Source organism: Oncorhynchus mykiss, chromosome 30, assembly GCF_013265735.2.
Source record: "Oncorhynchus mykiss isolate Arlee chromosome 30, USDA_OmykA_1.1, whole genome shotgun sequence".
NCBI classification, from domain to species: domain Eukaryota; kingdom Metazoa; phylum Chordata; class Actinopteri; order Salmoniformes; family Salmonidae; genus Oncorhynchus; species Oncorhynchus mykiss.
Window position 1 is genome coordinate 42,607,968 of NC_050570.1, and position 24,656 is coordinate 42,632,623.

General features: G+C 41.2%; 1 protein-coding gene across 2 annotated transcripts in view; it reads right to left on the minus strand.

Annotated features, from left to right (window-relative positions):
* LOC110521841 (anoctamin-8) overlaps positions 1–8,757 on the minus strand; it is a 59,844-nt gene extending 51,087 nt beyond the window's left edge. Inside the window, exon 1 of one of the 2 annotated variants that reach the window (XM_021599754.2) lies at positions 8,195–8,757. In XM_021599754.2, coding sequence (XP_021455429.2) covers positions 8,195–8,363 — 169 coding nt within the window. In that variant the 5' untranslated portion in view covers positions 8,364–8,757. The remainder of the gene's footprint in view (positions 1–8,194) is intronic. The other variant, XM_021599755.2, reaches the window with a different exon arrangement.
* Between the last annotated feature and the right edge of the window lie 15,899 nt (positions 8,758–24,656).

Sequence of the window (24,656 nt, forward strand, 5' to 3'; positions counted from 1 at the left end):
GAACTATTGGGTTGTATCACCTCGAAGAGCGTAGTCGGAACTACAAAATGTCAGATTATTCCAAATGTAGCTCTATCATCAGAGTTATACAGCAAGTACAGTGGGGCAAAAAAGTATTTAGTCAGCCACATATTTTGCAAGTTCTCCCACTTAAAAAGATGAGAGAGCCTGTAATTTTCATCAGAGGTACACTTCAACTATGACAGACAAAATGAGAAAAGAAATCCAGAAAATCACATTGTAGGATTTTTAATGAATTTATTTGCAAATTATGGTGGAAAATAAGTATTTGGTCAATAACAAAAGTTGATCTCAATACTTTGTTATATACCCTTTGTTGGCAATGACAGAGGTCAAACATTTTCTGTAAGTCTTCACAAGGTTTTCACACACTGCTGGTATTTTGGCCCATTCCTCCATGCAGAGCTCCTCTATAGCGGTGATGTTTTGGGGCTGTTGCTGGGCAACACGGACTTTCAACTCCCTCCAAAGATTTTCTATGGGGTTGAGATCTGGACACTGGCTAGGCCACTCCAGGACCTTGAAATTCTTCTAACGAAGCCACTCCTTCGTTGCCCAGGCGGTATGTTTGGGATCATTGTCATGCTGAAAGACCCAGCCACGTTTCATCTTCAATGCCCTTGCTGATGGAAGGAGGTTTTCACTCAAAATCTCACGATACATGGCCCCATTCATTCTTTCCTTTACACGGATCAGTCGTCCTGGTCCCTTTGCAGAAAAACAGCCCCAAAGCATGATGTTACCACCCCCATGCTTCACAGTGGGTATGGTGTTCTTTGGATGCAACTCAGCATTCTTTGTCCTCCAAACACAACGAGTTGAGTTTTTACCAAAAAGTTATATTTTGGTTTCATCTGACCATATGACATTCTCCCAATCTTCTTCTGCATCATCCAAATGCTCTCTAGCAAACTTCAGACGGGCCTGGACATGTACTGGCTTAAGCAGGGGGACACGTCTGGCACTGCAGGATTTGAGTCCCTGGCGGCTTAGTGTGTTACTGATGGTAGGCTTTGTTACTTTGGTCCCAGCTCTCTGCATTCACTAGGTCCCCCCATGTGGTTCTGGAATTTTTGCTCACCGTTCTTGTGATCATTTTGACCCCACGGGGTGAGATCTTGCGTGGAGGCCCAGATCGAGGGAGAATATCAGTGGTCTTGTATGTCTTCCATTTCCTAATAATTGCTCCCACAGTTGATTTCTTCAAACCAAGCTACTTACCTATTGCAGATTCAGTCTTCCCAGCCTGGTGCAGGTCTACAATTTTGTTTCTGGTGTCCTTTGACAGCTCTTTGGTCTTGGCCATAGTGGAGTTTGGAGTGTGACTGTTTGAGGTTGTGGACAGGTGTCTTTTTAAAAAAAAAAATTATTTTACCCCTTTTTTCTCCCCAATTTCATGGTATCCAATTGTTGTAGTAGCTACTATCTTGTCTCATCGCTACAACTCCCGTACGGGCTCGGGAGAGACGAAGGTTGAAAGTCATGCGTCCTCCGATACACAACCCAACCAAGCCGCACTGCTTCTTAACACAGCACGCATCCAACCCGGAAGCCAGCCGCACCAATGCGCCGGAGGAAACACCGTGCACCTGGCCACCTTGGTTAGCGCACACTGCGCCCAGCCCGCCACAGGAGTCGCTGGTGCGCGATGAGACAAGGACACCCCTACCGACCAAGCCCTCCCTAACCCGGGCGACGCTAGGCCAATTGTGCGTCGCCCCACGGACCTCCCGGTCGCGGCCGGTTACGACAGAGCCTGGGCGCGAACCCAGGAACTCTGATGGCACAGCCCTTAACCACTGCGCCACCCGGGAGGCCCTTGGTGTCTTTTATACTGATAACAAGTTCAAACAGGTGCCATTAATACAGGTAACGAGTGGAGGACAGAGGAGCCTCTTAAAGAAGAAGTTACAGGTCTGTGAGAGCATCAAAAAAAAAAAAAAAAAACTCTGATGATGGTGTAGTTCTCGCCATGCTCTTCAAGCGGTGATATTAAAACCAAATAGTTAGCTATAACATTTATTTAACAATCCCTTGAAAACAGCACATAATTGTCAATGGTTTTCTGAGAAGCTGGGGGGGGGGGGGGGGGGGGGGGTCTTCTTGCTCCCCAGTAGCCAAATTGAATACTCTACACCGTATTGTGACGTTAGAATAAAATAGGATCAGATAGAATGTCTACTGCAATGTCTACAGTAAAAAATGTAGTTTCTTGCTTCTACAAATGTGGTGGTGAGTTTGATGCTTTTGCATAAATTGTCTTGCCTTTCAGTGCTGTCACAGAGGGTTGGTGTGCACTATTAGAAAAAAAGTGTTCTTCGGCTGTCCCCAATAGGAGACATTTTTGATTCCAGGCAGAAACCGTTTTTAGTTCCAGATAGAACCCTCTGTGGAAAGGGTTCTACCTGGAACCAAAAAGGGTTCTTCAAAGGGTTCTCCTATAGTCCTAAATTCAGGAAATAAGTTAGCTCTGGTTCGTTCAGCCATCCCTATGGTAAAAACAAAGGGGGAAAGAATAGGGTTTTGGAATAAATGAAATTAAGGTCTGAGGTTAACACAGGCTTAGGAGATCTTATACGTTTGGTTCTATGAGATAATAGCAGTCAGTTAACATGACTATGACTTATGAAGCCTGTATGTCATTTGTTTTTTATTATTATATAATATTCACAAAAAGGGACGTAAGCAGATGAAGATTAATCCTACAAAAACATTTTCCTCATAGGCTTTGTCCAACGAACCACGGCGGAGTTGGTGCCTACAAAAAGAAGCTATTGCTGTTTCTCTCTAAGGAGACAGCCAAAGAACCCTTTTGGGTTCTAGATAGCACCTTTCTTTCTAAGAGTGTATTTAAACCAACTTGTGTGACATTGGACCTGTCTAAATCTGCTTAAAGCAGAGCGGAGGACTCCTTGCTGAGGGGTAAAAAGAGAGAAACAGAGAAAGTGGAATCCCTGTCAGTGCCAAGGGTGTGTGGATGATGTGTGCTGAGACAGTGTGCATATCCCTGCTTAGAGGGATAGTTCGGGATTTCGGCAATCTACTTCCCCAGAGTCAGATAAACTTGTTGATACCATTGTTTTGTATCTGCATGCAGTTTGAAGGAAGTTCCAAACTATCGTTAGTGCAATGACTGGAAGTCTATGAGTCTATAACACGAGTTAGCACTGACTTGTGAAACTACCTCTAGCTTCCTTTATACTGGACACAGACATAAAAACGTTATCCACGATTGACAAAATACCGATCTATTCCTTTTACAAAATTTTACTTGTGCCTTATTGCACAAGGAGAATCGCCTTTATTAATGCTGAGTTCTGAAGAAAGAAACTTAAATAAGTTTACACAAACGAAAATGGACCCCCCCATCCTATCTCACCAAAATCACAGAATAGATCGAGTGCCACTTTCTGAGGTTGTTTGAGTCGGCAGAGTGAAAACCCTTCTCGTGATCTGATCGTTTTAGACAGGAGGGGAGTTTCTCAATATGCAAACTCCCGTGCTCCACACTCTCATGCTCAGAGTTTGTTCTCCAAGAGTGTTCGAGTTTAGTCTTAACTTGGGGACTCGTATCGCTCAGATCAGTGCTTCACTTGATCTATAGAGAGAAATGCAGTAAAACCAATGGGAATTAGAAAATATACTTGTTATAAGTACAGTTCAAGTACATGTTTAGAGGAGTAACCCTCTTCACAACCAATAGCTATTAAATCAGGTTAGGGAAACTCCACAGAAACTTTTGCTTGTCTTTGACTTTAAGAATGGATGTCCCTTCCAAACAACAAAAACACTGATGTTCTGGTTGAATGAATATCCACCATAAAACCCATGCCCTGATTTCACTACTGTAACCATCTGTATCTTATCAGCACCACCACTCTGCACTGGAGTGGTCAATACTTTCTGAAACTACGGAGACGCCCCAAATGGCAGCCTATTCCCCTGGTCAAAAGTAGTGGACCACATAGGGAACAGGGTACCATTTGGGACTCATCCTAAGATGACTATGTTATATGATGGACATGTAATTAATGTGGAGGACGAGGGAGGGGACTGAGAGGGTGAGGTCACAAAGGACGGTGTCTTAATGGATCAAAGCTACTTTAGGCTAACTGAAAAAGGATTAGGAAGACTTGCTTAAAACATGGAGAAGAAACATCCAATCCTCCCGCCCGGCTAAAACAGAGAGCAGGGCTGAGAGGGAATCAGGCATCAGGACTCAACATGCTGTTTGGCGGCGTGGCGCTGACAGACACTGACACGTGTGAAAGCAGTTATGTGATATGTTAATCATGATGAAAGTCTGCACTGACTCCCCAGCTCTTCTCCCCCATGAACCAACTGGGAAATACAGCCCATAATATATACTACACAAAGTGTACAAAACATTAGGAACACCTTCCTAATATTGACTGGCACCATCATTTGCCCTCAGAACACTCAATTCGTCGGGGAATGGACTCTACAAGGTATCAAGCATTCCATAGGGACGCTGTCCCATGTTGACTCCAATGATTCCCAGAGTTGTGTCAAGTTGGCTGGATGTCCTGTGGGTGGTGGACAATTCTTGATACACACGGGAAACTGTTGTGTGTACTGCCATGACCTGTTCAAAGAACTTACATGTTGTCTTGCCCATTTACCCTATGAATGGCACACATACACAACCCATGTCTCTGTCTCAATTGTCTCAAGGCTTAACAATATTTCTTTAACTTGTCTCCCACTCTTCATCTACACTGATTGAAGTGGATTTAAAATGGCCGGGCGGCCAGCTCTAGGAAGAGTTGGTGCTTCCAAACTTCTTCCATTTAAGAATGATGGAGGCCAATGTGTTCTTGGGGACCTTCAATGCTGCAGAAATATTTTGTTACCCTTCCCCATAGTCCTGTCTCAGAGCTCTACGGACAATTCCTTCGAGCTTGGTTTTTGCTTTGACATGCACTGTCAACTGTGGGACCTTATATAGGCAGGTGTGTGCCTTTCCAAATCATGTTCAATCAATTGAATTTACCACAGGTGGACTCCGATCAAGTTGTAAAAACATCAAGTATGATCAATGGAAACAGGATGCAAGTGAGCTCAATTTCGAGTCTCATAGCAAAGGGTGTGAATACTTATGTAAATAAGGTATTTCTGTTTTTATATTTTATTTCTAAAAACCTGTTTTCGCTTGGTCATTATGGGGTATTGTGTGTAGATTGATGAGGAAAATAAATAATTTCATAAATTCTAGAATAAGGCTATAACGTATCAAAATCTGGAAAAGGGGAAGGGGTCTGAACACTTTCCGAATGCACTGTACAAAGTAAAAGTGCTATACATCAAATTCCTTGTATTAAGCAAACCAGACGGCACGATTTTCTTTATTTTTTTGTATTCCTATTTTCCACCATAATTTGCAAATAAATTGAATAAAAATCCTACAATGTGGTTTTCTGGATTTTTTTTTCTCATTTTGAAGAAGCTGCTAGCCTCCCGTCAGTTCAGCTTGTGCTGCTCTCAGCTGATCCCAACGATCGCAGAGAAACACGCTGATCTACGGACGGATTTCTGACAACAGTCACTCTTAACCTCTATGCGATCGGTATTCACCTCTGAAGGTAAATAATGTCCTTACATTCAGTAATCTAGCTGATTTGTCATCATGAGGGTCCCAGAGATAAAATGTAGCATCATCTTGTTTGATAAAATCCAATTTTATATTAAAATGTAGTAACTGGGTTCTACAGTTTGAACCCCTGCTGTGTAATAATTTAGCTAGCTATTCTGCATATTTCATAGAGTCATAGAGTGCAGTGATATCAAAAATTAGGAACTAAGTTTTAAAAAAATTTAATAGCGGATGATCGGGAATCCTAACATTTTAGGATGAGTCCCACGTCCTACAAGACAGATCGGATGAGGGAAGTGCATCACGTTGGAGTGATGCCATCTGACGTAAGACAATGGGCCTATATAGCGTTTGTAAAATCATCAACATCTGTTTCAATTCAACCCAGAATTTAACTAAAAATAGACAATAAAATAAGCCTAGGGTTTCAAGCTCTGGTTGATTTCAAATGTAATGATATATACTGATATTGAATTGTGTTCGGATGTCAACGCATCCAAATATCAATACTGCTTGGATAGTTCCATCTGTGACACTGACTTAGTCTGGCTTTAATTCCAGTTTGTCTACAGATGAATAATTGATATGTTGGATTCAAGTCTCCATCTCAACCCAAAATCAAGGTAAAGAATAGGAATAATTCAAACTTTATTTAAAGTGCATTTAAAAGTTTGATTTAGACCCTATTCTTTAACTTTTTGGGGGGTTGAGAAGGAGACATGAATCCAACATATCAATTATCAATTTGTAGACAAACAAAGTCAGTGGCACAGATGGAACCAACTATCCAAACAGAAGACAAATCTCCTTCAAATGTTGATATTTGGTTGCGTTGACAACCAAACACAATTCAATATAATTTTGAAATACAATAAATAGCCTATTAACTTAGACATATTAAACAAACTATATGTTGGATTCATGTCTCCAACTCAACCACAAATACAAGTTAAAGAAGGGGATTAAGACAGTGGCTCAGATGGAACAATCAACAAGCAGTAGATACATCGCCTTTAAATGTTGATATTTGGTTGCGTTGTCAACCAAACACAATTCAATATTACTTTTTTAATACTAAAGTTAAGGCTAACATTCCACATTAAAATGGCCACATTGAGGTTACTGTAACTATAAATGTCTTCTTATGTAATTACATAAAGTGTGCATGTTCAAGATTGCATGCATAGGTTATAGCAGGTCTGTGGAGATCTTCACAATTGCTGCAATAATCTGCGCAAAATCTTGAACGGCATTGATGACTTGCACTTATATTTTTATGTATTTTCAACTGCAATCCAGGCCACTTGGTTCTGCTATTAACACACTGATAACACAATAAAATGTTGTATAAATAAACAATCAGGGACAGCTGTCTATCGTTGTCTCTGATTGGGAACCATACTTAGGTAGCTTTTGCCCACATGGGTTTTGTGGGTCGTTGTTTTCTGTATGGTTTAGTTTCCTTACAGAACTGTTAGTTTTCCTCTTTGTTCGAGTGTTCTGAGTTAATAAAATATCATGAACATGTGCCACGCTGAGCTTTGGTCCAGTCATTTACAGGAAGAGGATCATTACACTAACTAAACCAAAAATCCGATATTGTTTTTCCATTGGAATTTGTTGATGCTTTTAGATGGTTGCAAGCATAGTGATAACACATTGGAAATTCAACAAATTATTTAACAAATCTCATTGATCAACATCAACCAAATATTACCCAATTATCCACATTGAAATTATGTGGTGTGCCCAGTAGGTTGATAGAAGAAGGGGGCACAATGCCAAAGAATCTTCACAAAATACTTAATTTAAATAACAAAATAGTCAACTGTCATTGTGGGAAATGCGTTTTAGTTTGAACAGGCTATATAGCCTAAGTTTTCGTGGTAAACGGTTAAAACCAGACTATTTGAAAACTCAAAATACAGCAGCCCTAATCCATAAAATGCTGCCCATTGGGCACAGAAATCAGTTCAACGTCTAGTTTTTAATTTACTTTTGGTTGAGTTGTCACCTAAGTGAAATCAAGGTGAAATCAACAAAACATCCCACCATGCCATTGGATGGATTTAGGTTAAAAGTTGGGTGAAAAAAATGCCATTATGTTGATGACTTTTTACAAATCCAATCAGTTTTCCACATTGATTCAAAGTCCCCACGTTTATATTTTGGGGGTTGAATTCACGTGGAAATAACGTTGATTCAACCAGTTTTTGCACAGTGGATGGTAATTCCAGGTTGTTGCTGGATATTACATGCTAAACCTCCCACATGTCAAACCTACAACACACACATATGGAGTGAGTGTTAGCAGGCTAGCCTAGAGACAGCGACGATGATACTGTAAATGTAAGGACAAATACACCCTTCTACAAACAATATATGATGTGGGCTGTTTCTATGATGGCCATGTGCCTGAAAAGACGAAAGGACGGTGCGGCGCCGGTCCTATATTGCTCGTCTCGTTTCCCGTCGCATCTACCCGTCCCGTCGCCGCAATTCTAACTGCATTACATTTCCGCCCACAAGCCAAACTGACCCTTTGAAATACGGGCTCACCCAGTACACCGGAGGACGTTTGCTGCGAGGAGGCAGAACTTGGATCTGTCTTTTCTCCCTCGCGTTGCGATCGGTGTCTGTGCCAAAAGCCCTCGGTGCCGTCTCTGCTGTCGGAGGAGCTGATACTGGCAGCTGCAGCTGCTGCTCCCGTCGCCCCGGTCTCAGGCATGCTCTTTCAGTGGGGTGTAACGGACGATACTCTCCGGGAAAAGGGAGAATGAAATCGCATCTCAGGCAGGCAAAGCATGGACCGCGACAGACCGGTGGGTCAGAGAGACAGAGGTTAAATTAACGTGAAGTGATGGTTGTTGTGCTGGTGGCTCATCCTGGTTTGCAGCAGATGGATAGCGCTCGGTTGATTATTAAGTATCGAGGAGGGACAAAGAGAAAAGGGGAGACTACAGCCAGTAGGCTACAGCCAGCCACCACACACATGCACTGGAAATAAAATATCGTTATTTTCCTCCTTGCCCTCCAAGAGAGCATTTCAATAAATACACCTTTCACTTTCTCTGACCTCTGCAAACAGCCAGAGAGCAAATTGTTTTTTATAGAACGACTACCCGATGCAGAAGCGCCACCCCCCATCTGATATCAGTCAAAATACTAAACGATTTACTTTCCAATCCCACTGGTCACGCTGTCATTTCAACGTAGATAATTGGGTACTATTTGGTTGAGACGTTGATCAATGATATTACAACCTATAGTCACCCACTCAAAAATACAAAAGTTAGTAAAATGTCCAATGTATTTTATCATGATGCTTTCAACCATCTACTAGTAAAACCACAACCAAATTCCAAGGGAAAAACAATGTCAGATTGTTGGTTAAATTGGCACCCAAATGTCTGTCACTGTTCTTTCAACCATTTAAAGGGACAGCAAAGTTCAAATGGGAATACAATGATCTATATTGTGTTTATGTATACAGCAGATTAGTGTGATATCACTGCTTCATCTAATAGCACAACCAAATGATGCTGGATTGCAGTTGAGATGCATTACCAGTAGTACTACTGTTCAATACTTTGTGCAGATTATTACAGCAATTGTGAAGATCACCACTGACCTGTGATGACCTATGGGTTCTATCTTGAACATGTATGCTTTACATGATTGCGTAAGAATGTGGCTGTGGATGTGTTACTCCATTTTCAGGTTGAATGTTACTTTAGTTTATAGCCTTAACATTAGGATATTTACTATATTACAAAAGTAAGGCTTAAAAAACAAGATATATATTTTATCAATAATGTCTGTTAATACCGAAAAGGCTTCGACCATCTTGAATGGCCTTTTCTATTTCAAATTTGGAAGCTTTCAACTTTCCAGCTGGAATAATAAATGTAATAAAAAATATTATATAAATGTTTCTTAAATCAAAAATATACACAAATAATACATTATCTGATGAAATTGCTTTAGAAAGTGGCACATGACATGGTTGTCCTCTCTCCCTCCAGTTTTCACTGGCAATTGAACCGCTTGCAGAAAGAATTTGACAATAACCAAATGTAACAGGTGCCAGTATTGGTATGCATGAATATAAACTAATCTTATTTGCAGATGATCTCCTGATATACCTGACCAATATTGAAAACTCAATGCCCCACTTGTTAAAAATATTTTCAAAATACTCTAAAATCTCAGGATATACAATGAACGTGAAAAAAAACCATGAAATAATGGCAATCGGAAAAATAAAAAGAATAGCTCATGATCTACAGCAATCCTTTAAGTGGAACACAAAAAATATCAAATACTTAGGGCGCTAAATGATAAACAAATGTATAAAGATACATTTATCCCATTAACCAACAATATGAAAACAGATGTATTTCTTCCATTTTATCTTCCCATAAATCTTACAGGTAGGTAGAATAAGCCTCTTCAGAATGGTAATACCAATTACCCCACCGAAGACATCCTTTAAAAAAGTATACAGTGGGGCAAAAAAGTATTTAGTCAACCACCAATTGCGCAAGTTCTCCCACTTAAAAAGATGAGAGGCCTGTAATTTTCATTATTAGGTACACTTCAACTATGACAGACAAAATGAGAAAAAAAAAATCCAGAAAATCACATTGTAGGATTTTTAATGAATTTATTTGAGCTCACGTGCATCCTGTTTCCATTGCAACTTGATTGGAGTCCACCTGTGGTAAATGTAATTGATTGTACATGATTTGGAAATGCAAACATCTGTCTATATAAGGTCCCACAGTTGACAGTGCATGTCAGAGCCAAAACCCAGCCATGAGGTAAAAGGAATTGGCCGTAAAGCGCCAAGACAGGATTGTGTTGAGGCACACATCTGGGGAAGGGTACCAAAAAAGCTCCTCTCCTCAGCTGTGAAATGGCATAATAAAGCTCACAGCCTGTCCTGTCTGGGAGGATTACCTACATTATGATTGATTTATGTCTTCATGGATATGGGGTAGCAGGTAGCCTAGTGGTTAGAGCGTTGGGCCAGTAACTGAGTGGTTACAAGATCGAATCCCCAAGCTGACAAGGTACAAATCTGTCGTTCTGCTCCTGAACAAGGCCGTTAACCCAATGTTCCTAGGCTGTCATTTAATGCCTTGAAGCATATTTCTTGGTCTTCATACATTTTCCATGTAAACACTGTAATAAATGCCATTCTCTTTCGCAAAGCCAAATGTTCTCTAGTTTCTAAAAGCATAAAGGTGAATCAAGACCTAATTTATTTACTTTGTCAAACCATGTCAACATGTGGAGCACACTGTGCAACTCAGTTTCAATATACTCATCCTGTACTTGTCAATAGACAGAGAATGCCTGAAAAACAGCTTCAAAACAAACATTGATGTTAGCCGAATCTTTTACATATTTTTAAGCTAACAATTATTTCAGGTCCCATCCCTAGGATCTGGAAGGTGGCCGGCCCATATACTCACCCTTCACAAAGGTGGTAACCCGTGTGACCTAAATCATTTTCGCCCCATTTCCAAACTCTCTTGCCTAGCAAAAATTCTAGAATTCTATAATCCCTCAATTTATACCAAACAAAAATATAAACGCAACATGTAAAGTGTTGGTACCATGTTTCATGTGCTGAAATAAAAGATCCCAGAAATGTTCCAAATGCACAAAACCCCTATTTCTCTCAAATGTTGTGTACAACTTTATTACCATCATTGTTAGTGAGCATTTCCAGTCGGCAAGATAATCAATCAAACTAACAGGTGTGGGATACCAAGAAGCAGATTAAACAGCATGATCACAGCCCGGGCAGGGTCGAAGATTAGTTTTGGCCAGTATTCGTTGATGTTTCACATATGCTTTATAGTGCAGCTCAGGGTACCAATCGCTCCAGGATCCGGATCATACAGAGATACACTATATATACAAAAGTATGTGGACACCCCTTCAAATTAATGGATTTGGTATTTCAGCCACACCAGTTGCTGGCAAGTGAATAAAATCGAGCACACAGCCATGCAATTTTCTTAGACAAACATTGGCAGTAGAATGGCCTTACTGAAGAGCTCAGTGACTTTCAACGTGGCACCGTCATAGGATGCTACCTTTCCAACAAGTCAGTTTGTCAAATTTCTGCCCTTCTAGAGCTGCCCCAGTCAACTCTAAGTGCTGTTATTGTGAAGTGGAAATGTCTAGGAGCAACAACGGCTCAGCCATGAAGTGGTAGACAACACAAGCTCACAGAATGGGACCACCGATTGCTGAAGCGCGTAGCATGTAAAAATTGTTTGTCCTCGGTTACAACACTCACTACTGAGTTGCAAACTGCCTTTAGAAGCAATATCAGCACAACAACTGTTCATCGTGAGCTTCATGAAATGGGTTTCCATGGCGAGCAGCGGCACACAGGCCTAAGATCACCATGCGCAATGCCAAGCGTCGGCTGGAGTGGTGTAAAAATCACTGCCATTGGACTCTAAAGCAGTGGAAACGTGTTCTCTGGAGTGATGAATCACGCTTCACCATCTGCCAGTTGACAGATGAATCTGGGTTTGGCAGATGCCAGGAGAACACTACATGCCCAAATGCATAGTGCCAACTGTAAAGTTTGGTGGATGAGGAATAATGGCCTGAGGCTGTTCTTTGTCTGGGCTAGGCCCCTTAGTTCCAGTGAAGGACAATTTTAACGCTACAGCATACAATGAAATTGTAGACGATTCTGTGCTTCTAACTTTGTGGCAACAGTTTGGGGAAGGCCCTTACCTGTTTCGGCATGACAATTCCCCCATGAACAAAGTGAGGTCCATACAGAAATGTTTATCAAGTTTGGTGTGGAAGAATTTGACTGGCCTGCACAGAGCCCTGACCTCAACCCAATCAAACACCGTTGGGATGAATTGGAATGCTGACTGCGAGCCAGACCTAATCACCCAACATCAGTGCCTGCCCTCACAAATGCTCTTGTGGCTGTATAGAAGCAAGTCCCCGCAGGCTTCTAGTGGAAACCTTCCCAGAAGAGTGGAGGCTGTTAATGCAGCAAAGGGAGGACCAACACCATATTAATGCGCATGATTTTGGAATGAGATGTTCAACAAATAGGTGTCTACATACCTTTGGTCATGTAGTGTATGTGAAACTGCCCAGAATACATTTCATAGTTAAAAATAATCTACTTAATGTTAACTGGCTAACAAAAGTTTAATGACCAAAAGGAAATAACGAATATTGATTGTGTTGCAACTATGTGTTAACTAGCTTAATTCGCTAAATTAACTAAAATACAAAATAATGTGTTCAAACAAGGGCAAAGGGGCGACATGGACTGTCTGTGAAACTAAGACCTTCTGGAGATCTGGGGAGATGAGAGTATCAAGGTGGAACTGGCAAACACCCACAAAAATATGGTGGTGCATGGGTACATTTGCGAACATATGGGGGAAAAAGGCTACTCAAGGAATGCAGAGCAGTGTTGGACATAAAAAAAAAATGAAACAACTAATTTCAGTTAGGGATGCACTCAGGAAGCTTTTGGCAGATGAAAAAGACAAGTGTCAATATTGTGACATGATTGACGCCATCATTGGCTCACGCCCAACAAGAAAGCCAATCGGAACTGTGCATACATTGTCATAGATGAGTCCTATGCCTACTGCTGCAAATCAAAGTCCAAACCAGACACTGAACAGTTCATCATCTGAAATTAACGATTCCTTCCCTAGTGGTAAGTTGACAGTAGGGTATGCATAGCAATTGTACACTGTAGGTTAACGTGAGCTAGCTAGCAAAATAATTCTAACAACATTAGACCAAGTAACATTAATCTACGATTAGTCCACTGGTGATGTACACGTCCATTGCTTACAATAGGTAGACTATGTGAAGCAATGATACATTGTAGCAATTATACACTGTAACAATGGCAATGGTACACTACTGTAAGTTACCGGTAGCTAGCTAGTAAAATAATAACAGTAGGCCATGTAATGTATGGTTTGCCTGTGAGTAGTCCCATTGATGATGCAAGTACGTTGCTTACAATACATAGACCTTTTATCTAACCAACTAGCCAGCTCAGTCACATTTCAACTTATTTTGGTTACAGTAATCAATACTGCAATTGTATTCAAGCCTTGAATATTTGTTTTTTAGGTGAACCTGCTTGTGCTTCAAGGGACATTATCCAGCAAGTGGGGACCTGTACCACCAGTGACAAAGAGGAAAAGGAAGACACCTGACACACACAGCACCACGGCAGCAATTGCGGACACAGAATAAACAATTTGAGGAGTGTGTGAAGTTGGAGATTTAACGCCTCTTGAGAGAGAATGAGCAGGTAGATAAAATGGTGGCATGGACAGCAAATGAGGAGAAGAACAGCGAAAGGCATGTTCAGCAAATGGATGAACTCCTCAACGAGAATAAGAGCTTTGTTACTGTGTTTCAGCAGCTGTTGTAAAGGACGTCACGCTGCTTGCTTACCGAGTGCAACTTCCTCTGCCTTGCTAGCACAATTGACTGCTCTCCGGAAGCTTCTTAACAGTCAGCGCCACGCGAAAAGCTAACTATTCGTTGGTGCAAGTGGAGACACTTCAGGCTGAGGAGTAAGTTTCACACATCTGCATGTGCTACAGTACATTCACCCCTGAAAATTACTCAATAGCGACCCCAGCGTTGTAGATCCGACTTACTCGGCACCCCTGTAAAGGATGTCATACTGCTTGCTTAGCGAGTATCACTTCCTCCCGATTCGACCCATACCTGGCACAAATGCGGAACCTCTGCCTTGCTAGCATACGTGACCGCCCTCCTGAAGCGTCTTACCAGTCGGCACGATGCGAAAAGCTAGCGATTCGCTTGCGCAAGTGGGGACACTTCAGGCTGAGGAGTAAGTATCACACATCCCCATGTGCTACATTGGCAAACACATTTGAATGTGTGGCAGGAGCCCTTGTCCCACCTCATGAAAGCTGTCCCCCAACAACACAAAGCAGGCCCAAAACACAACGTGGTATCCCCCCACAACTTCAGTGTACACAGCCTCAGATGTGACTCACCTACAATGCCTTAAAAAAAGTATTCATAACCCTTGACTTATTCCACATTTCATTGTTACAGCCCGAATTCAAAATTGATCAAATATATATATTTTTTCCCCCCCATCTATACACAATACCCCATAATGACATGAAAACATGTTTTCAGACATTTTGCAAATGTATTGAAAATAAAATACAGAAAAAACTCATTTACATAAGTATTCACACCCCTGAGTCAAAACTTTGTAGAAGAACCTTTGGCAGTGATTACAGCTGAGAGTCTTTCTGGGTAAGTCTCAAGGAACATTCCGCACTTGGATTGTGTAACATTTGTCCGTTATTCTTTATAAAATTCTTCAAGCTTTTGTCAAATTGGTTGTTGATCATTTGCTAGACAACCATTTTCAGTTCAATTAGATTTAAGTCAAAAGTGTAACTCAGACACCCAGGAACTTTCACTGTATTCTTGGTAAGCAACTCTAATGTATATTTAATGATTTCAAGCATACCCATAACATGATGCAGCCACCACTATGTTTGAAAATATGGAGAGTGTTACTCACTAATGTGTTGTATTAGATTTGCGCCAAACATAACAATTTGCTTTCAGGATTAAAAGTACATTTATTTGCCACAAAAAAAGAACATGCGGTATTGTATTTTTAAATTCAGGTTGGAACATAACAAAATGTGGAAAAATTCAAGGGGTGTAAATACTTTCTCAAGGCACCGTATTCATAATTGAGAACGAGCCATCAACATCCACCACAACCACATATCGTCATCTGTAGCCATCCGTTGCAGAAATGTTGTCTGATTTAATCAAATACATATCATTGTCACGGCCGTCGTCGGGGTGGAAATGACAGGACCAAGGTGCAGCGTGGTGAGCGTACCTTTTCCCTTATTTATATAATTGTCACCAACAAAACAAGAAACAAAGAAACGACCTTGAAGCTTACTAAGGCTATAGTGCCACTAACAAAGTCAACTACCCACAAAATACAAAGGGAAAAAGGCTGCCTAAGTATGATTCCTGATCAGAGACAATGATATACAGCTGTCCCTGATTGAGAACCATACCCGGCCAAAACTTAGAAACAGAAAACATAGAAATAAGGAAACTAGAATGCCCACCCTAGTCACACCCTGGCCTACCCAAAATAGAGAATAAAAGCCTCTCTATGGCCAGGGCGTGACAGTACCCCCCCCAAAGGTGCGGACTCTGGCACCTGACTCTAAAGGGAAGGGTCCGGGTGGGCATCCCTTACGACAGCGGCTCTGGTGCATGATGTAGACCCCCCTCTGCCTCTGGCTCCCCCCACTTTGGTGGCGCCTCTGGTACGGGGACCCTCATCACCAACCCCGGACTGTGGACCCTCGCTGCCGGCCCCGGACTGGGGACCCTCGTTGCCGGCTCCGGACTGGGGACCGTCCCTGGTGGCCCGGACTGAACCGTGGAGCAGGCACAGGACTCACCAGGCTGGGGAGACCTACTGGAGGCCTGGTCCTTGGAGGAGGCACAGGATGAACCGGGCTGTGGGGGAGCACTGGAGATCTGGTCCTTGGAGGAGGCACAGGATGAACCGGGCTGTGGGGGAGCACTGGAGATCTGGTGCGTATCCTTGGCACCACTCTTCCGGGCTGAATGCCCACTATAACCCGGCACCTCCAGAGCGCAGGCACAGGTCGAACCGGGCTGTGGGTTGCACCGCTCCTCTTGGCTGAATGCCCACTTTAGCCCGGCACATGCAGAGCGCAGGCATAGGACGAACCGGGATGTCACAGCGCACCGGAGACACAGTGCGCAGAGCCGGCGCAGGACTCACCGAGCTGTGGAGGCGCACTGGAGGTCTGGAGCATAGAGCTGGCACAAGACGTGCAGGGCTGGGGAGGCGCACAGGAGGCCTGATGCGTGGGGCTGGCCCAGTCTTCACCAGACGCACCTCAGGACTAGTATGGAGAGCTGACTCAGGTGACATCAAACTGAGGACACGCTCCTTAGGGCGAATGTCGTAACTCATGCACCAACACAACAGCTCTCTAACTCTCTCCTCCAATCTGCCCATCAACTCCTTAACTGCCTCTGCTTCATTCCCTTCACTCCCCTCAAAGTTCACCTTCTTCTCCCCGACTGGCTCTGGTTCCAACCTTGGCTCCACCAACCGTCCCGTGGCCAGAAGAGGCAGCGCCCCCCCCAAAAATCTGGGGGGGCGCTGCCTCTTCTGGCCACGCTGCTTGGTCCTTTGGTGGTGGGTAGTTCTGTCATGTTTGTCGTAAGGATCGGACCAAGGCGCAGCGTGGTATGCGTACATTCTCTTTTAATGAATGAACACCGAACAAACCATAAATAAATAAATAAAAAGGGGGGGGGGGGGGATTGGCGGAGTCAGGGGTTAGACCTGAGCCAACCTCCCGTGCTTACCGTGGGGAGCGTGTGACTGGTCAGGCACCGTGTTATGCAGCAAACACCTCCATCTTCCCTTCAGTTGACCAAAAGCCCTCTCTACAGTAATGTGAGAAGGACTGAGCCTCATTAAAGTTGGTCTGCACAGGTGTGATTCCTCCTCTCTCTGAGTAGGGCTTCATCATCCAAAGAAAAGAAGTCGGTAGGCAGAGTCTCCTAATACATTTGGCGCATTCACTCCATGAAAGGTCTCAGTCCATCTTTGGAGTAGTCTGCCCTCCTGACTCTTGGTAAATAGTACTGAATTGACCAGCACATGGGCATCATGAAATTAAATTTGTGATCTATAAGCCCTTGTAGGATCACAGAGTATAACCTCTTTCTATTATAATAGTCCCGCTTGTCTTGTGGTGCTAAGTGGGGTATATGAGTGCCATCGATTGCTCCACAGCATTGAGGGAATCTTGGTTGACGGTCATGGAATCCGTTTACTATGTCTCTGAACTCAGCCTCCGTTGGTTCTCTTGATGTAAACGTTTAACATTTTCTCCCGGATGAGACCGGCAGTTTGATTAGTGACTGTACATGCAGTTGACAAACTTACACCAAACAATAAAGAGATGGTTTCAATCAATCAAATGTGTTTATGAAGCCCTTTTTACATCAGCCGATGTCACAAAGTGCTATACAGAAACCCAGCCTAAAACTATCAGGCAATGCAGATGTAGAAGCACGGTGACTAGGAAAATCTCCCTAGAAAGGCAGGAACCTAGGAAGAAACATAGAGAGGAACCAGGCTCTGAGGGGTGGCCAGTCCTCTTCTGGCTGTGCTGGGTGGAGATTATAACAGTACATGGCCAAGATGTTCATAGATGACCAGCATGGTCAAATAATAATAATCACAGTGGTTGTAGAGGGTGCAAAAGGTCAGCACCTCAGGAGTAAATGTCAGTTGGCTTTTCATAGCCGATCATTCAGAGTTAAAGACAGCAGGTGCGGTAGAGAGAGAGAGTCGACACTCTATATTAGTGGCAAGTCTCCACAGATAAATGGCAACCTGCTGCTCCACAGACAGTGCTTTCCTGCAATGACACTGTTGCTGGACAAGAGAAGGACGAAGAATATCACATAGATTGAGGAATGTTGTCTTCCTCATCCTAAAGTTCGCCTTCCGCTCTCTCTCTCTGTCAGTCCAGCCTTCAAATGCAGTCAGCCACCACTGTGCCTCCCTTGGAACAGCCCATATACTCACGGTAAAAGAGAAATACATGGCTTAGGCCTATTACTTCAAATTGTAAACATGAATGGTAAGCTACAATATAACAATTATAGCCAAAATAATATGTATAACAGATAACAATGATAGATCTGATAGTGCATGCATTTCAATATCACTTATTTGAAAACAGAATATAAAACATTTTAAATTAAATGATATATGCATGCCATCATGTCCTTTTGGCTAGTGTTCTGATCTGATATTAGATGGCTGGTGCCATCTAACGGACAAAATTGTAACTGCACTTGTGGGTCATGGCTAGAAGGAATCCAGCTTTTGCCAGAATTGACTTTTCGTAGCAGGTTTTGGAGAATTTATGCTGCAGGTTATGAGAATTAGGTTAAGTTTAGGAAAAGGGTTAGGGTTAGCTCAAATGTATATTAAAAAAAATGGACAAAAGCTGAATCCAATCTAGATATGACACAATTTTTGTGACTGTTGTTATAGGCTATAGACAACAAGTTCCTCAGAAAAAACAAGGCATCTTTTTACTCACCATGTTGCATGCTTTTGGATGAGAACAGTATGCTGAGAAACATTACATTTCATGAACTCTTGATATATCATTAAAAACGGTTGGCCTTGGCGTTGTTGTGTGAGCCTCCTGTGTCGGTTTACGTGGATAGTTTTCCATTATCCTGCTGCTTTTACATAGTTCAATAAATTGCATAATGGTCCTGATATTTCGGCAATACTGTTTAACTTGGTTCAAGGAAATCATAAGAGAAAGTAAAAAATGTAGTAATGTCACGACTTCCGCCGAAGTCGGCCCCTCTCCTTGTTCGGGCGGCATTCGGTGGTCGAAGTCACCAGCTTTCTAGCCATCGCCGCTCCATTCTTCATTATCCATTGGTTTTGTCTTGTTCCATTCACACTACATGTATTTATTCCTCTGTTCCCCCTCATGTCTTTGTGTGTAATTATTTTGTGTGTTACGTGTTGTTCGCACTAGGCTAAGCGTTTGTTCTTTTCCGTGTGTTTTCACTAAGCTTATTTGTATTGCTATTCATTATTGTTGTGTGACATTTGTGCGCGATACACTCTTTGCCTTGCTGGCTGATAGAGGTTTTGACACAGCTGCGTTCATCTGTATATCTCTACTGCTGAAATAGTGAGTGTGCGCCTGTTCACAATTCTCTGCTCTCCTGCACCTGACTTCATCACAAGTACGCACATGCCTGACAAGTAAATTGGTCTCCATTTTTAAGTTAGCTGGGTTTTAATACAGACAGTCCCAGAATTCCAAAAACGCACTCTGATACACTTTAAAAACAAATCATTTTGAAAACCAAACTTATTCTGTAGAATTCTCGCAAACGCTCCAGAGAACCACATCAGGGTACCGAATTTCATATGTGAAAACGCCCTAAATGTACACCAGTCAGGTTTCAGACCAGTTCATACTTCTTTTGTTTTAAATTGTGTTCTTAATTGTTTTCGATAAGAAACACTGTGCAGCCCTTTTTATTGACCGGTCTAAAGCCTTTGACACTGTGGATCACTAATTACTTATTCAGAGGCTTTCATCAATTGGCCTGGACCAGGCTGAGTGTTGCTGGTTTGAAAACAATTTATTAAAAGGACAGAACGCAGTGTGTATTTACTGATGGTGTTAAATCAGTTTTTTTGGACATACCAAAGGGTGTCCCACAAGGATGGATTCTTGGTTCGGTTCTTTTCACTATTTACATGAACAATATTGGTTTATCTGTAATAAACATTAACTTTCACCTGTATGCAGATAACACTGTGGTGTATGCTATTGCCCCCACAGCTGACCAGGCTCTGTCGGAGCTTCAATCTGCATTTATTACCATGCAGAAAAACCTTAGTTGAACTGGAATTGGTGCTTAATGCAGGAAAAACAACATTTTTGTCATTTTACAAATCATGTAAAAATGTATCAGATGTATGCATACATACTTTGAATGGTGCCCTCATTGATCATGACCCCGCTTATAAATATCTGGGAATCAGATTTATGAAAAGCTACCTTTCAAAAAGCATTTTGATGAGTTAATTAAGAAATTAATAATTAAAATAGGCTTCTTCTACAGGAACATGTCCTGTTTTCTGTTAAATGGCAGAAAACAATTCATTCAGACAACATTCTTTCATTGAATATGGCGATATCGTCTATATGAATGCAGTTGCCACTGTACTGAAACCAATTTGACAGTTTATCATAGCGCATTGTGCTTTATTACGGGTGATAGGTTCAGTATACATCATTGCGTTTTGTATCAGAAAGTAGGCTAGCCCTCCTTGAAGTCTCATAGATCGATACATTGCACTCTTTTTTTGTCTCAAAAGCCCTCTTGCATAAACTTCTGCCATACCTTACCTCATTGTTGACCTTCAGACTTACAGTATACGTTACCAGACCCGGACTCAAGGATGGCTAACCATGGAGATCGCTTCAATATCCACTGAGTTAGGAAAATCTTTTAGTTTTTTTGTGCCTCATGTAGAATGATCTACAAAAGTCCTTAAAGTTGGTGGACTTGGTGCCTCTATGGCAATTCAGGCAGATGTTAGCTATTAAAAAAAACTGTGTCAAATGGTTTCAGTACAGTGGCAACTGCTTTCTTTTTTACTGAAGAATGTGTTTGTTTCATATGAATGTTTTGCTTTTCATGTTTTGTGTTTGCTTTGTATGTATGTATGTATGTATGTATGTATGTATGTATGTATGTATATATATTAGTGTAATTGTTGTTTGTTGATATGTTGGCTAGATCATCATTGTAAATAAGAATGTATTCTTAATTGACTTACCAGTAAAATAAAGGTTAAAAAAAATAAAATGAAAAAATAACCATCTCCACACGTGACAAACAACCCAACCTGTTATCTGTTGTGTGTGTATGTAAGGTGCGCGTTTCATGTGCCACTAGTGTATACATCAACATTATGACTGCTGTTACTACACATACAGTCAGAGGTACAGTATGAAGACAAAGACTTGGTGCTGATGGCTCAAGTAAGGTGACAGCTGTCCTCTATGGAGTCTACTGAATAATTAAGTACACAGGTTAAATATTGTCCCTCCCCCACCTTAAGCAATAGCTGCTGGGCACAAACTGGTTGAATCAACGTTGTTTCAATGTAATTTGTTAGATATATTGTGATGTGGATTCTATGGGGAAAATACATTAGGTTGATTACTTTTTTCAAATCCAAACTATTGTTATGAGGGTGACATTTCTACCACCGGATGTTATCATGGTAACCAAATTTCAACATAAACAAACCTTGTACGAAGTATGTTGAATTTGTACCTTTGAAACAATGTCATGTCTTCAACGTTATATCCACTATCAGAAAAATAACTATAGGCTGGGCAGCACCTACTACTGAAGAATTGATCTATCTACAGCTACCCTTTGGTCTCCCATCCAGGGTTTTAACCAATCCCAGCCCTGCTTAGCTTTGATATTTGTCAATGAGTATTACCAATATGCCATCATGAGAATGATTTGAGAGATCTCCACTTAAAAATGAAATAGATTCACTGTTAATACATTGTTTCAATTCAAAACAGGATTAAGATAAGACAATACATATAGGACTGGTTGATTTCAAAAATTATATTTTAGTCAAATTGAATTGTGTTTGGTTGTCAATGCAACTAAATATCAACATTTTAAGGAGATGTATCTTCTGTTTGGATATTTCTATCTGTGCCACTGACTTAGTCTGCCTTTAATCCCAGTTTGGCTACAAATTAATAATTTATATTCATGGCTCTTTATTTAAAGTGCATTTAAAGTTTGATTTAGTCCTATTCTTTAACTTAGATTTTTGTTTGAGATGGAGGTGTGAATCCAACATATCAATAATGAATGTGTATTCAAACTATAATTAAAGTCAAACTAAAATCAGTGGCACAAGATGGAACTATCCAAGGAGAAGATACATCCTTCCAATGTTGATATTTGGTTGCGTTGACAACCAAACAATTTAATATTACTTATGAAATACAATAAATGTAGCATATTAACTTGTCCACAAGTAACAAATGATGTTGGATTCACATCCAACTCAACCAAAAATACAAGTTAAAACAGAGGCAGAGCCTACCCACTGGGCACACCACCTCATTTCAACATGGATAATTGGGTCATTTTTAGCTGAGACATTGATCAGTGAGATTACAACCTATATTCACCTACTCAAAATGACAGCCAAAAGAGTTGAATTTCTAATGTGTTGTCATGTCACTATGCTTACAACCATACAAATGCACAACCAAAATCCAACGTAAAAACAATGTCTGTTTTTTTTCACCCAAATGTCTATCACAACGCTTTCAACCATTTAACTTCTTATGGCTGCAGGGGCAGTATTGAGTAGCTTGGATGAAAGGTGCCCAGAGGTGCCCAGAGTAAACGGCCTGCTCCTCAGTCTCAGTTGTTAATATATGCATATTATTATTGGATAGAAAACACTTTGAAGTTTATAAAACTGTTTGAATGATGTCTGTGAGTATAACAGAACTCATATGGCAGGCAAACACCTGAGAAGAAATCCAAACAGGAAGTGGGAAATCTGAGGTTGGTCGATTTTCAACCCAGCCCCTTTTGAATACACAGTGGGTTATTGGTTGTTGCACTTCTTAACGATTCCACTAGATGTCAACCGTTTGTTTGAGGATTCTACTGTGAAGTGGGACCGAATGAGAAGGGAATGAGTAAGGTCTGCCATGAGCTGACCATGCACATTCACATGAGGGAGCACTGTTCCATCGCACTTCTGAAGACAATGGAACTCTCCGGTTGGAACATTGACGTTTTATGTTAAAAAAACATCCTAAAGATTGATTCCATACACCGTTTGACATGTTTCTACGGACAGGAATGGAACTTTGACATTGTCTGCAACTAGGGAATGCGCTTTATGACTTTGGATTTGTTTACCAAACGTGCTAACAAAAGTAGCTCTTTGGACATAAATGGACATTATCGAACTAAAGCAAACATTTAATGTAGAACTGAGATTCCTGGGAGTGCATTCTGATGAAGATCAAAGGTAAATTAATATTTATAATGCTATTTATGACTTCAGTTGACTACCCAATATGGCAGATCTCTTTTTGGCTGCTTTGTCTGAAAGCTGTACTCAGATTATTGCATGGTTTGATTTTTCTGTAAAGTTTTTGAAATCTGACACAGCGGTTGCATTAAGGAGAAGTGTATCTATATTTCCATGTCTAACAATTGTATTTTCATCAACATTTATAATGAGTATTTCTGTAAAATGATGTGGCTCTCTCCAATATCACCGGATGTTTTTGGAACTAGTGAATGTAACGCGCCAATGTATACTGAGTTTGTTTTATATAAATATGCACTTTATCGAACAAAACATATGTATTGTGTAACATGAAGTCCTAGGAGTGTCATCTGATGAAGATCAAAGGTTAGTGATTAATTTTATCTGTATGTGCTTTTTGTCACTCCTCTCTTTGGCTGGAAAAAAATTGCAGAATTTCTGTGACTTGCTGGTGACCTAACAGAATCGTTTGTGGTGCTTTCGCTGTAAAGCCTATTTGAAATCGGACACTTTGGTGGGATTAACAAGATTGCCTTTAAAATGGTATGAGATACATGTATGTTTGAGGAATTTATGTTATTTGAATTTGTCGCTTTGCACTGTCACTGGCTGTTGTCATATCAATCCCGTTAAGAAGTTTTAAAAGCACAACAAAGTTCAAACACACACACAAAAGTTGACACGCCTACTCATTCCAGGGTTTTTCTTTACTATTTTGTACATTGAAGAATAACATCAAAACAATGAAATAACATATGGAATCATGTAGTAGCAAAAAAGTGTTGAACAAATCAAAATATATTTTATATTTGAGATTCTTCAAAGTAGCCACCCTTTGCCTTGATGGCAGCTTTGCACACGCTTGGCATTCTCTCAACCAGCTTCATGAGGTAGTCAACTGGAATGTTTTTCAAATAACAGGTCTGCCTTAAGTTAATTCGCAGAATTTCTTTCCTTCTTAATGCATTATAGCAAGAACAGTTCAAATGAGCAAAGAGAAACGACAGTCCAGCTGTCTTAAGACATGAAGGTCAGTCAATTCAGGAACATTTCAAGAACTTTGTTTCTTGAAAGTTTCTTCAAGTTGTGGCTGTTTCGCGTGATGTATTGTTGTCGCTACCTTCTTGCCCTTTGTGCTGATATATATATATATATATATATATATACACACACACACACACACACACAGTGCCTTGCGAAAGTATTCGGCTCCCTTGAACTTTGCGACCTTTTGCCACA